Source organism: Arabidopsis lyrata (assembly GCF_000004255.2).
Source record: "Arabidopsis lyrata subsp. lyrata unplaced genomic scaffold ARALYscaffold_6, whole genome shotgun sequence".
NCBI classification, from domain to species: domain Eukaryota; kingdom Viridiplantae; phylum Streptophyta; class Magnoliopsida; order Brassicales; family Brassicaceae; genus Arabidopsis; species Arabidopsis lyrata.
Window position 1 is genome coordinate 2,243,371 of NW_003302550.1, and position 12,789 is coordinate 2,256,159.

At 35.8% G+C, this 12,789-nt stretch overlaps 3 protein-coding genes across 4 annotated transcripts in view; 2 read left to right on the top strand and 1 right to left on the bottom strand.

The window, feature by feature from the left end:
• Positions 1-4,733: 4,733 nt before the first annotated feature.
• On the top strand, positions 4,734-7,324 carry LOC9309305 (glycerol-3-phosphate acyltransferase 7). The gene is made up of 2 exons (XM_002871151.2): positions 4,734-6,106; positions 6,221-7,324. The coding sequence occupies exons 1-2, from the start codon at positions 5,528-5,530 to the stop codon at positions 7,139-7,141; spliced, it is 1,500 nt and encodes a 499-aa protein (XP_002871197.1). The 5' UTR covers positions 4,734-5,527; the 3' UTR covers positions 7,142-7,324.
• A 1,337-nt stretch (positions 7,325-8,661) lies between these two features.
• Positions 8,662-11,442, top strand: LOC9307268 (transcription factor MYB33). 2 transcript variants are annotated; one of them, XM_021020305.1, is made up of 5 exons: positions 8,662-8,766; positions 9,111-9,171; positions 9,252-9,653; positions 9,735-10,698; positions 10,895-11,442. In XM_021020305.1, the coding sequence occupies exons 3-5, from the start codon at positions 9,309-9,311 to the stop codon at positions 11,143-11,145; spliced, it is 1,560 nt and encodes a 519-aa protein (XP_020875964.1). In that variant the 5' UTR covers positions 8,662-8,766; positions 9,111-9,171; positions 9,252-9,308; the 3' UTR covers positions 11,146-11,442. The 2 variants fall into 2 exon arrangements, with proteins under 2 accessions (XP_020875964.1, XP_020875965.1); XM_021020306.1 differs by having other exon boundaries at positions 9,256-9,653.
• A 127-nt stretch (positions 11,443-11,569) lies between these two features.
• The window catches only part of LOC9307269 (dnaJ homolog subfamily C member 2), a 3,286-nt gene continuing 2,066 nt past the window's right edge, over positions 11,570-12,789 (bottom strand). Inside the window, exon 3 of the mRNA XM_021023700.1 lies at positions 11,570-12,786. Coding sequence (XP_020879359.1) covers positions 11,744-12,786 — 1,043 coding nt within the window. The 3' untranslated portion in view covers positions 11,570-11,743. The remainder of the gene's footprint in view (positions 12,787-12,789) is intronic.

The window sequence follows — 12,789 nt, forward strand, 5'->3', positions numbered from 1 at the left end:
AAATGCCCAAGCAGTTTACCTGGTAGTCCAGTTTACCTGAGATTGATTGATCAATCTCATGAATAGTAAGGTACAAATTTCATAGACACTATAGTTAAATTACATTTTCGTAGATTTTTTTTAGTACGAGTATATATGTTGTATGGAATACCGAATACTGTTCGATCCACGCTGGAAACAAAAAACACATTTGTGTAGAAAGTCTGGGCTTGAGCCAAAATGCCCAAGCAGTTTACCTGGTAGTCCAGTTTCAGGCGATCTAGCTACCTTCTGACATTAGTCGGATGCATTCCAAACTCGGGACAGATAGTGTGGTGGCCCTTCGGAAAGTAGTCCACTCTGAAGCACTTCGGTGCGTTTCTACCGGGACTGACCAAATCAGCCGTTAGGATTTATAAAAAAAAATATATATATATATATATATATATATATATATATATATATATATATATATATATATATACCGAATACATATATGTACGTCGAATTTTCATAATATCCAGTACGTGTCTAGTGTCTACTCCTAATATAAAATTTGCTTTATCTTATTTTCTGGGGGTCTGCATCGTGGCCTACATTTTCATGCTTGTTTTGGGCAAGCCAATATATTATTGAATGGCTTAAAGTGCCTTTTAAATTTCCTTCTAAAATCATTATATATATGTTTAGGCCAAACTAGTCTTGTTTTCCCTTATTCTCAACTGTTAAATAGTCTTTAGGCTTTACGGAAATGATAAATAATTGGTTGGGATGCAAATGCAGCCATTTTGCATGGGTGACACAGACAAAAGGTACAGTATCTTAGAAAAGGTCAATCTCTTATCAACTTCTTGTACATTGAACTTATTATTGAAGCCAATCCTGATTTCTCTTACCTTAATAGTTAAACCGAGAGATACAATCATCAAAAAAAAACTAGAAATTAATAATTATACATCTCTTAATATAGGAATTAATTACGGATTTTACCCTTTTTTATAATGGCATTTGTGGATTTTGCCATTTTTTGAATAATTTATGGATTTTGCCCTTTTTTTAGGTTCCAAAAATATGATTTAACATGCGTTTCATTCGTTATGTTTGGGTTTAGTCGGTTCCAGTTGTTCTTCGGGTTTAGTATTTGGTATAATGTACGTATTTTTGCAAAAAAAAATCATAAATACGTACATTTTTAAGTGTTAAAAAGGGCAAAATCCATAAATTATTCAAAAAGGGCAAAATTCATAAATGTCATTATAAAAAAGGGCAAAATCCGTAATAATCCCCGTAATATAGTGGTCAAGGAGTTTATGCTCATTAGTCTTTTTTATGGCCAGCATTGCGATCATTATACATATCGTAACAATAATAGATCAGCTTAGTCACTAAAAAACTAGAATAATTATATTGTTCTATGTATATGGTAGTTTTTTTTTTTTTTTTAATTGAAATCAAACTCTGTTTGAAGTCAAAATTAATCAAGACCGCATCTAGATGGAAGCACACTTAAATTTAAATACATACTCTTTTCGTTTTAAAATATAAGACGTTTTAGTTAAAAGCACGCAGATTGAGAAATATCAACTTTTAAAAAGTTAAACTAATCATGATTAAGACTGCATAATAGAAATAATAAAAAATATCAAATTGATATATAATTTGCATAGAAATTTGAAAACGTTTTATACTTTGAAACAAAAATAATACCTCAAAATGTAAAATGTTTTACATTTTGAAACGGAGAAAACATTTGAATTACTATTTTCGCCAAATTAAATTACTGTTCGGATTAGATATAGAGGTTATGAATCATCCTCCCCTATAACTACGTCGTCTTGATAGATCAATAATTGTTGATAACCTAAGTTCGCTGTCTATTTGATTTTCTGTTACATGCATAATCAACCTACAATTATGATTATTATATTTATAAATGGCCTTTCTTTGTTTGCCACTTCTTGTTTTGGGTGCGCAATGTAAGAAAATTAAACACCAAAAAGACGGCGACTATGACCCAACTGCCAATAATATTGAACTTACTGTTGTAAGTGCAAACCTCAATCAGTTTTTTTTTTTTTTTTTGTAACCTTAACGCATTCTAAGGAACCATGCACGTTTTATTATTGCTTTCAAAAAATAGAATAAAGTATTTCGTTGATTAAAATCAGTTCCGGAAACCTTCTTCTTAACATTTTCTCATATAAATGATGTTATTTTTATATAACATTTTCATACTACTGAAATTCGAAATTCCAAGTGAAAAAATGCAGATTCTGACCCAAATAACATTTCAAAACATATTTGAATTAATACATCCTTGCGAAGATGTGGTGAAGCACGAAAGAAAAAAAAGAGACAAAAGGAAGAGTTGATGCATTGGGATTGAGATTAATTAATGAGTCGTCACCGATGTTACTTTCGACTTTCGAACTAGCTACAACGTTTGTCTTTTATGACGCATGCAATCATATAGTGGTAAAAGAGAATTGGAAAAATGTTAGAAGGAACTAACTCAGGTTCGATCTACCCTAAAACTAAAAATCACATTTGTGTGAAAGGTTTTGGTTTGGGCTAAGGTCCAAGCAATTCATATGGTATTCGGGATCAGACTAACTAGATACCTCCGGGCATTAGTCGGAAAGCATTCCTAACTTAGGGCTAGGTAGTATGGTAGTCCAACACCCACCTAGGTGTTGGCGACGAGTCCATATGGTAGCACTTCGGTGCGTTCTCCCTGGAACTGACCGGATCAACCAATCGGATATATCAAAAAAATATTATAGTTTTAACTTTTTATATTCTTCTTTATATATGATGGTATATGTGGACCCTACGAGCCTTGTTTTCCTGTCTGTGTCATTAGCCTCATTCATTAAGTCTCTTTTCTAGTTATCTTTTGGTTTTGGTGGGTCTTAAGCCTATCGCCCAACCGGTGTCCTCTGTTTTATGGACTAAATTATGAAAACATTTTTAATTTGTCTTCTAGAACTTCGTTAGTAGTTATAGCACTACCCCAAGGAAAAATAAAACAGCTAAGTCACGGACAAAAAACAACAAATATTATTTTTCCTATTGAAGTGACTTACGGATTACGAATGGTTTAAGTACCAGTTGGTGTAGTCGACTGCTTTTTCCACAATTCGATTATTCCAGTGTTTTTGACATTTCAAATTTGTGGGATATATATATAGTTAGAGCAATATTATTAGGAGATTGTTAACTTTGGTTCTTAGTAAATTTTTAGTATTAAAAAATTGTAACAGTTTTAGTTAATACTTAAGATTTACCTCTTGCAAACATCTTTTGGCTATTTTGGCTATTAAGTAAGAAACTTTCTTACCAATAATAACCATTTGCCATTTAGTTAATACTTTTTAATACTTAAAATTTACCTAAAATATTTTTAAGAGCTTATTGATAATCATGGTCTTACGTACGTACCGATTAAATGACCAATATTAAAACTGGTCTAGTCGTTGATTATTAGAAGAATGAATTATGTGTGTAATGTGTCTTTATGAAGCATAGTATCATTTGACTTTAGTATATAGTACTGTATAACTGCAGAATCGCACATTTTTGTTCAGATATGTTTCTCAAGCAAGTTATTAATTTTCAAACCTAATTTCAGCTAACATAGTTACACCTGATTAAGATAGAGAACAATTGGAAGAAAAAAAACTTCACGATTGAGAAAAAAAAAAAAAACTTCACACCAAAGGTTTATTGGCATGTGTTTTAAAAACTTTACAACACACAAATAGGGAAGGGGAGAGGAGGATAAGACCAAAAGATAATATTTTGGTCTTATCCTCCTCTCCTTTTCCTCACTTGTGTGATTACTAATAAGCTTGACATCAGGAGCATCGTCACCATCATATATTAAAGCAAAAAAATTTTTAAAGCTTTAAAATAGATCTAATTAAACTTTAAAAGTTTTTAGATTCTTATATTGTAACATGTTTGTGTGTTTTTCTTAATCTCATATTTGATTTAATTTTATAAAGTTTAGGTTCTGTAAATCTTTTTTTGGGTTTATAGATTCGGATCCGAGAAGTATTGATGCTTGTAGTGTAGTTGGTTTGTTTGAGTTTTTTTCCCCTTTGTTTACCTTGTTTGGTCTTTGTCTCTGGGAATGTTCTTGTACTCGCTAGCTTATGTCTCCGGAAGTATCTTGTACTTGCTGGCTCTTGTATTTCATATTCTTGAATCCTATCAATGAAATTATATTGACAAAAAAGAAAAATTTTAGAAGCTTTGACTTTTTTTTTCTCACAGCCAAAATATTTCTTTAATTCAATTTTTTGGCATATAGAAAGCATTTTTTTTCTAAAAACATAATTTTTAACTTTCCAAAGTTTTAAATTTTACAACCAAAATACTACAAAAATAAAATCTACAACTACAACTAATAAACCTACAATCATAGATCTACAACAAAAAATGTAAAGCTATAGCTGGTACCAGCATTGCGATCATATACTCATATAGGGAAAAATATTTATCGTTTCATTTTACCACATCTTGTCGTGTTTTTGCTGGCAACATTTTCTATTTTATTTTAGTTAACTATATATATATATATATATATTAAATTAATGGTTGGCAAATAAATATTCAAATTAATAAATAAAAATATTGTTTTATTTATAATTAAGTTTTTCAATGATATATAGAAATTCTTAGTACCAATTGAGTTCAATTGAAAAAGTCCACCATAAAGACTACAAAAAAAAAAGGTCCCAGAGAACCCACATATTTGATAAACCAAATTGAACCACGCAAGCAAAACATAATTCGATGGATGTGAAAACTGTCAAATCTGTTAAAATTAAGGACCGATTATTCACGAGGAACTATGATGTGACGGGATGTTAAATCTGTCGATCATATTTAAATTCCCATAACAGTTAGTACACATGCCAACAAAACAAATTAAATCTGTCGATCATATTTAAATTTCCGTAATGGTTAACACACATGCCAACAAAACAAATAAAGGGGCCGTTTACTATTCTCACAATCTCCACACACGTACATGTTACACGTGTGGACGTATATGAACACATTCCAAATGTAAGCGCATTCATAAGGTCAGTGACCTATTATATGATCTTCATATTTTTAGGTGTACACGTGACCTAATATTGGCGCAGCCATACCAAAAATTCGGAAAAACAAGTTGGTGAAAGTTAAGCCATCAAATTGTTTCGATTCGTTGATTGTAAATCTTACGTGTATAGCATGTCAATAAAAAAAGGAAACAGAAAACACGTAGTACGTGAATTATCAGTATCTTATCTTATGTGTTCATACATTGACCTAAACTAATTATTAAACTGACCTACAAATTAATGCGTTCATATACAAAACAAATAAAAGTAGTTGCGAAACTGATAAACTGCCATGTTATTGCATTAGAGACAAATCACTCCAGCCAACCTTATAAATACGAAATTTATAATGCACTAATTTTCATATTCAAACAAATCAAAAACTCAAGAAACGTCCACACCCCAAAAAAAAAAAAGAAACAAATTAAGTTGTGATGGAGTCATCGACTACATCGTATTCAGTTGTGTCGGAGCTAGAAGGAACACTACTGAAAAACCCAAAACCCTTCGCTTACTTCATGCTCGTAGCTTTCGAGGCTTCAGGACTAATCCGTTTTGCGACCTTGCTGTTTCTCTGGCCTATCATAGCACTCCTTGACGTTTTGGGCTACAGAAACGGTAGCCTTAAGTTAATGATCTTCGTCGCAACGGCCGGTTTGCACGAATCAGAGATTGAATCAGTGGCTCGAGCCGTTCTTCCCAAATTCTACATGGACGATGTCAGCATGGACGCTTGGAAAGCGTTTGGTTCCTGCGATAAGAGAGTCGTTCTGACAAGAATGCCACGAGTTATGGTTGAGAGATTCGCCAAGGACCATCTTAGAGCCGATGAGGTCATCGGTACGGAGATTGTCGTAAACCGTTTTGGTTATGCTACTGGTTTAATTCAAGAAACCAATGTGGACCAATCTGTTTTCAACAGTGTGGCTAACTTGTTTGTTGATCGAAGACCTCAACTAGGTCTAGGACGACAGATTACCTCGGATTCTCCAACCTTCCTATCGTTATGTGAGGTGAGTACTAAAACAAGAAAAAGTAGGAATATTTTTAGGTTGTTTTACAATTTAGGAAAACGTTACTATATTATTCTTCTAATTTGAATGATTGCATATGTTATGTCTATGTAGGAACAAGTTCATGCACCGGTTCCATCAAACTACAACGGTCATATCCAGCGGCTACATGTGCAGCCGTTACCGGTTATTTTCCACGATGGACGACTTGTGAAGCTGCCGACACCAGCCACCGCACTTCTCATCCTTCTTTGGATCCCCTTCGGTATAATCCTGGCCGTGATTCGGATCTTCGTTGGGTTCTTGCTCCCATTATGGGCCATACCTTACGTCTCACGGATATTCAACACTCGATTCACCGTAAAAGGAAAGCCTCCGGCACCAGCAACCCCCGGAAAACCAGGCGTACTATTCGTATGCACTCATAGAACCCTAATGGATCCGGTCGTATTATCCTATGTACTCGGACGTAGCATCCCAGCCGTTACCTACTCCATTTCTCGATTATCCGAGATTCTATCTCCGATTCCAACCTTCAGGTTAACTAGAATTCGAGATGTTGACGCCGAGATGATCAAGAAAGAACTGTCTAATGGGGACTTAGTGGTATATCCGGAGGGAACCACTTGTCGCGAGCCATTTTTGCTGAGATTTAGTGCTCTTTTCGCAGAATTAACGGACAATATTGTGCCAGTGGCAATGAACTATAGAGTAGGATTCTTTCATGCGACTACTGCTAGAGGCTGGAAAGGTTTAGACCCCATCTTCTTTTTCATGAACCCGAGACCGGTTTATGAGGTGACGTTCTTGAACCAGCTCGAAGTGGAGGCTACGTGTTCGTCAGGGAAGAGCCCTTATGACGTGGCCAACTATGTACAGAGAATCTTGGCCGCTACGTTAGGCTTTGAGTGTACTAACTTCACGAGGAAGGATAAGTACAGAGTTCTCGCAGGAAACGACGGAACCGTGTCGTACTTGTCATTTCTCGACCAAGTCAAGAAGGTCATCACCACATTCAAGCCTTTCTTCCATTAATTTTCAGGTTTTTAATTAAGTACTTTCGAAATTCTGTGATGACGACTGATTACAAACATGTTTTTGAGTTTTCATTTTTATTTATTTATTTTGTTGCAAGCAGATGACTACGGGTAACTTAACGGGTTTGTGTATTTTCTAGAGTTTTATCTATTGTGGAATGCAATCGCAAGTTCACAACTATATAACATTTTCATTAAAATTTAAGATTAAATAAATGACAGCTAGCGTCTTTGCATGTCGTCCAAGAGAGAGCTTAATCAAATAAATAATTGAACCATTAACACCAAATATTCGGAAGACAGAACCCTTGACCAATGTGGATTTGGACAATATATAATCAACTTTATGTATATAAATGGTAAATGCTACCGACCATGCATACACGTCTAGCTTTTAGGTTGTCAATGTGGATTTTATTATTATTAGGCATTGTTACTAAAAACACTCTAAACAATGACAATACGGATAAATACAACTTTAATACATAGTTTTACATATATTCACTCCAATATAATTATCCTACAAAATAAAATATTTCCTTGTAACATGTTTGTGTAATGAAAAGATACGTTGAAGAAATATAGTTATCTAACAACTTGTAATTTAATTTGGTTGTGTAGATATCATATCACACCTTAAAATTCCGATCTATAGATTCGTTTTTAATCATATATAAGGTGAGAAGATATATGGTTGACATTGCGCAGACGATTTGTAGTTTGGTGGGGGTAGATTAGAAATTGATTAAGGAAACTTAAGCTGCTGATATGATCTTATAACTTTTTGAATCAAATACTTATAATTAATTGCTTATTTGGTTGGGATGATGACAATCTCTTCTTTGACCGCCAGATTTTTAGCTGCCGCCTTCCAGTTAGAGTTGGCCAACTTTTAGATTTGCCACAACATCAACAAAATAGTTAATAGTATAGGCTTCAGAGACCAATTAAAATTAGAAAAATATCTAGATTAATTAGGTGGATATTAATTAAAGAAAAATGTTTTTTTTTTTCTAATCTTAAGATGTGAAGAAACGGAAAATGGGCTTTTCATTAGTATCTCTAACTTGGTTCATAATATGAATTATGTTGTGGGCTTTTCATTAGGATCATAAGTAGCTTTCGTAAGCCTAGTGTTGTCCTTATACGGGGAATAACATACGTATAAACATACGACATAACATGAAATGAGATAAAGAGAGTGACCAAAAAAGCCTGCAAAAAGGTGACCAATTCAACTCTATTTCTTTCTTACAAGTTACAACTCTTTCAAATCAATTATTCAATCTCACTCTTTTACTATTTGAATGTATTTCAGTTTATAAACCAAAAAGATTGTCTTTCTAGGCTGGTTTTGTTTTGTTAAGTTTTGATTTAGTAAAAACTCTGATTAATTTTTAGTAACATAATTACAAATTTACAATGCTAATAAGTAATAACAAAAGAGGGTTAATTTTCACATATATAATTTTATCGTATCATATAAAAAAAAACGTTTTAAGAAAAGTAAAATAAAAAAGTAGAAAAGAGTAAAATGAAGAGAAAGAGGTTTGCTTCTTCTTCCTTCCATTTCCACTCGATGTTCAGCTGCCCAAGCTAAGCTCGGATCTCAATCCAGCTTCGGTATTTTCCTTCTTTCTCTCTTCTTCTTTGTTACACACAGATTCCATGAAAGAATCATCGGCTTGAGCTTTTCTCAGCGTAATCTAATTTTTGCGTCTAGATTATCTTTCCGTTTCTATCTCGAATTGCTTTTCATGGATCTGTGATTAGTCTTTATGATCTTTGAAAAACTGAAATTTCAGCTAATATTTCAAATCAGGTTTTGTGTTTTTCAAATCCGTAATCGGATGATCTCTTTCAGCTGATTGTTAGCTGCGATTTCGATTGATTTTTGATGTTGATCTTCTTTGTGATAGACTACCAATCTTTCTCAATCTAATTATTATTCTCTGTTTGTTTTTCAGGTATCCCAGCAGCTTCAGCGTCTGACAGTTTTTGGATTTGTTTTTTCTTTCCTTATTTAGGGTTTGTTTTCCTTTTTCGTCTCTTTTTATTTCTTTATGATTATGAATTTTTCGATTTCAAGTTGTAATTCTTGGTTTTAGGTAGTGGGAGCTTGATGTCTAAATTGTTGCTCAAGTACTGCTTTAATTAGAAAGGAGATGAGTTACACGAGCACTGACAGTGACCATAATGAGTCACCAGTTGCTGATGATAATGGAAGTGACTGCAGAAGTAGATGGGAAGGTCATGCTCTGAAGAAAGGGCCATGGAGTTCTGCTGAAGATGATATTCTTATTGACTATGTGAATAAGCATGGTGAAGGTAACTGGAATGCTGTGCAGAGACATACGGGCTTGTTTCGTTGTGGTAAAAGCTGTCGTCTAAGGTGGGCTAATCATCTGAGGCCAAATTTGAAGAAAGGAGCGTTTAGTCAAGAAGAAGAACAGCTTATTCTTGAATTGCATGCCAAGATGGGTAATAGATGGGCGCGTATGGCTGCGCATGTGAGTTCCTTTTTTAAGTTGTTTCGATCTTTTTAGTGTGTGCCCGGAGACTAATTTCATAGGAGTTTTTGTTTGCTCCAGTTGCCTGGCCGAACGGATAACGAGATAAAGAATTATTGGAACACTCGTATCAAGAGGCGACAACGAGCTGGTTTACCACTTTATCCTCCTGAAATGCATGTTGAAGCACTAGATTGGAGTCAAGAGTATGCCAAGAGTAGAGTTATGGGAGAAGATGGAAGACATCAAGATTTCTTGCAGCTGGGGAGTTGTGAATCTAATTTCTTCTTTGATAGTCTTAACTTTACAGACATGGTACCTGGTGCTTTTGACCTAGCAGATATGACTGCCTACAAAAATCTGGGTAATGGTGCAAGTTCTCCTCGATATGAAAACTTCATGACACCAATAATGCCCTCCTCGAAGCGACTTTGGGAATCTGAATTGTTGTATCCTGGGTGTAGCAGTACCGTAAAGCAAGAATTCTTGTCGCCTGAACAATTCCAGAACACATCTCCACAAAAGATTTCCAAAACTTGCAGTTTCTCAGTTCCTTGTGATGTTGAGCATCCTCTCTATGGAAACCGACATTCACCTATTATGATTTCAGATAGCCATACCCCTACGGATGGCATTGTTCCTTCTTCTAAGCCCTCATATGGGGCAGTGAAGCTGGAGCTCCCTTCATTCCAATATTCAGAAACAACATTTGACCAGTGGAAGAAATCGTCATCTCCTCCACACTCTCATCTTCTTGATCCCTTTGATACTTACATTCAGTCTCCACCACCACCTACGGGGAGAGAAGAGTCAGATTTATATTCAAGTTTTGATACTGGTCTGCTCGATATGTTGCTTCTGGAGGCCAAGATCAGAAATAATACTACAAAGAACAATTTGTACAAGAGCTGCGCTTCAACTATTCCATCAGCTGATCTTGGCAAGGTTACTGTGTCCCAAACTAAATCCGAGGATTTTGACAATTCCCTTAAGAGTTTGGTCCATTCCGACATGTCCACACAAAATGCAGATGGAATTCCACCAAGTGAGTTACTATTCACCTTACCAGTTTCTACATCACTTGAAATAGTTTATTGATTAGATTTCATCTTCTTCCCTAGAATTCTATTTGGGATCCTGACTTTACATTAAAGAGAAATCATCCCTTGCATCAATTGGTTTCTTATAGCCGATGTTTTGAGCCTGATCAAGAACTCACCTAAACTTATAAAATTATGCAGGGCAGAGAGAAAAAAAGCGGAAACCTCTCTTGGATATAACACGACCTGACGTTTTGCTTGCATCGAGCTGGCTCGACCATGGTTTAGGGATTGTGAAAGAGACAGGTAGCATGAGCGACGCACTCACGGTTCTCCTCGGCGATGACATAGGAAATGACTATATGAATATGAGTGTTGGGGCATCCTCAGGAGTTGGGTCTTGTTCTTGGAGCAACATGCCTCCTGTCTGTCAAATGACGGAACTACCCTAACGAGCCCGTTAAATGCTCCACTCCATTGGTTGTGGATTGGATTAGAGCCGTTCAAAATCTGTCAATTCTCATGGACTAGCAACTGCCAATGCAAGAACAATATCTTTTTCTTTGAGCCTTTTGTTCACAGCCGATACTTTGTTGGCTTCTGTACCAATAACCCATATCACGATTCATCAGGAGGATGAAGTGGTTGATTTTGTAGAACTGGCTTCTTTAAGGACTATGGACTATGGTATACATACAGTTGATTTAATTCAATGTTAAACAGCGAATTGTTTCGTTTAATTTTTTTCTCTTTGGAATAGTTTGATTACGGTTTGCTTTATCAACGACTATGTTCAGCCATTCGTTTGTAGCTAGATAGACAAATGAAAACAAGATTATACCAGACGATCACAAAATTAGATCAAGACACAGAGGATAAATAAAATTAGAACAAAATAAAATTAAGAATAGATTCGGTTGTCAAAAACTCTATGTAGAATAGTAGTAGCATGATGATGTATACGAAACATGAATTGTAGCAAAAATTGAGTCCACGCTCTTCTCTGTCAAAACAAAATCTCAGAGCGTGTAGCTCGAGGGCTCCGATAAGTTAGGCTGTGGGTTTCTTGGTTCTGATGATGTCCTTAAGCTCAGCAAACTTCTTCTTGCATTGGTTCATCGTTTTCCCTGGAACAGCTGTTGCTACTCTCTCCCATCTTTGGTTTGTCTCCTTTGGGAAAGTCTTCAAAGCCTGTACCAGAGCTCTTTCTTGCACAGCAGACCAACCGTCTGGGTCTGAACCAGCACCAGTATCTGGTTCAGAGATGCCATTGCTGTTGTTGTTCTCTTCGCTCTTACCGTTGCTGTTGTTGTTCTCTTCGCTCTTACCGTTCTGTTCTGCGGTCTCTGTTTTGGCTGAGTTGTTTTCTTCATGAGGTTTGATCGGTATAATTGGTTCTCCGAGTTCCTCTCGTGTAGAGAGAGGAGAGGCGATTGAAGCAGCAGGTTTCCTCTTCTCCAGAAAAGAATCAAATGCTTTAGCTGAGTCAGGTTTCTGGAGAAGTATTGTTTTGGTAGCCTTGAGAATTTCCTCCACAGATCTTCCTGTACCAATGTACTCTGATATGACTTCCCATCTTTGAGATGTTCCTTTTGGGAACTTAGTTGTTCCTTTTCTCAGCATGTCAATCTCTTCCTTGCTCCAAGGTTTCTCTTTCTTCTGATGAGTAGCAGTATTTACTTTGGCTTCTACATGACCATTGGCTTCTATATGACCATTCTGCTTAACAGCTACTTGAACTTCTTCTTCTTCTTTCTCTTCTTTAACCTCTATTTCATCATCATCATCAATGCTGTTCCCATTCTTGATCACCTTTGCCAAAGCCAGTCCTTCCTTGTTTTCCATCTTGTCACACAGTTTCCGCAACTGCTCGGTGTTAAGTGACATACATAGATCTTCCACATGTTCATCAGAGATGCTAAGCAGACGCTGGGACAGAACAGGTGCGGAGAGAATTCTGAGCCTACTTCGTTCTTTGCGCAGAAGCTTCTTCTCTTTTTCCTTGGCTCTCTTGTGCAGCAGAGCAGCCTCTGCCGCACGTTTTGCTTCTTCTTCTTTTCGCCTTTTCTCTTCTTCAATAGCTGCTGCAGCAGCTC

Coding starts and splice junctions, on each gene's coding strand:
- LOC9309305 (XM_002871151.2), top strand. CDS start 5,528: ATGGAGTCATCGACTACATCGTATTCAGTTGTGTCGGAGCTAGAAGGA. Junction 6,107..6,220: donor CCTTCCTATCGTTATGTGAG/GTGAGTACTAAA, acceptor ATGTCTATGTAG/GAACAAGTTCATGCACCGGT.
- LOC9307268 (XM_021020305.1), top strand. CDS start 9,309: ATGAGTTACACGAGCACTGACAGTGACCATAATGAGTCACCAGTTGCT. Junction 9,654..9,734: donor GGGCGCGTATGGCTGCGCAT/GTGAGTTCCTTT, acceptor TGTTTGCTCCAG/TTGCCTGGCCGAACGGATAA. Junction 10,699..10,894: donor TGCAGATGGAATTCCACCAA/GTGAGTTACTAT, acceptor AAAATTATGCAG/GGCAGAGAGAAAAAAAGCGG.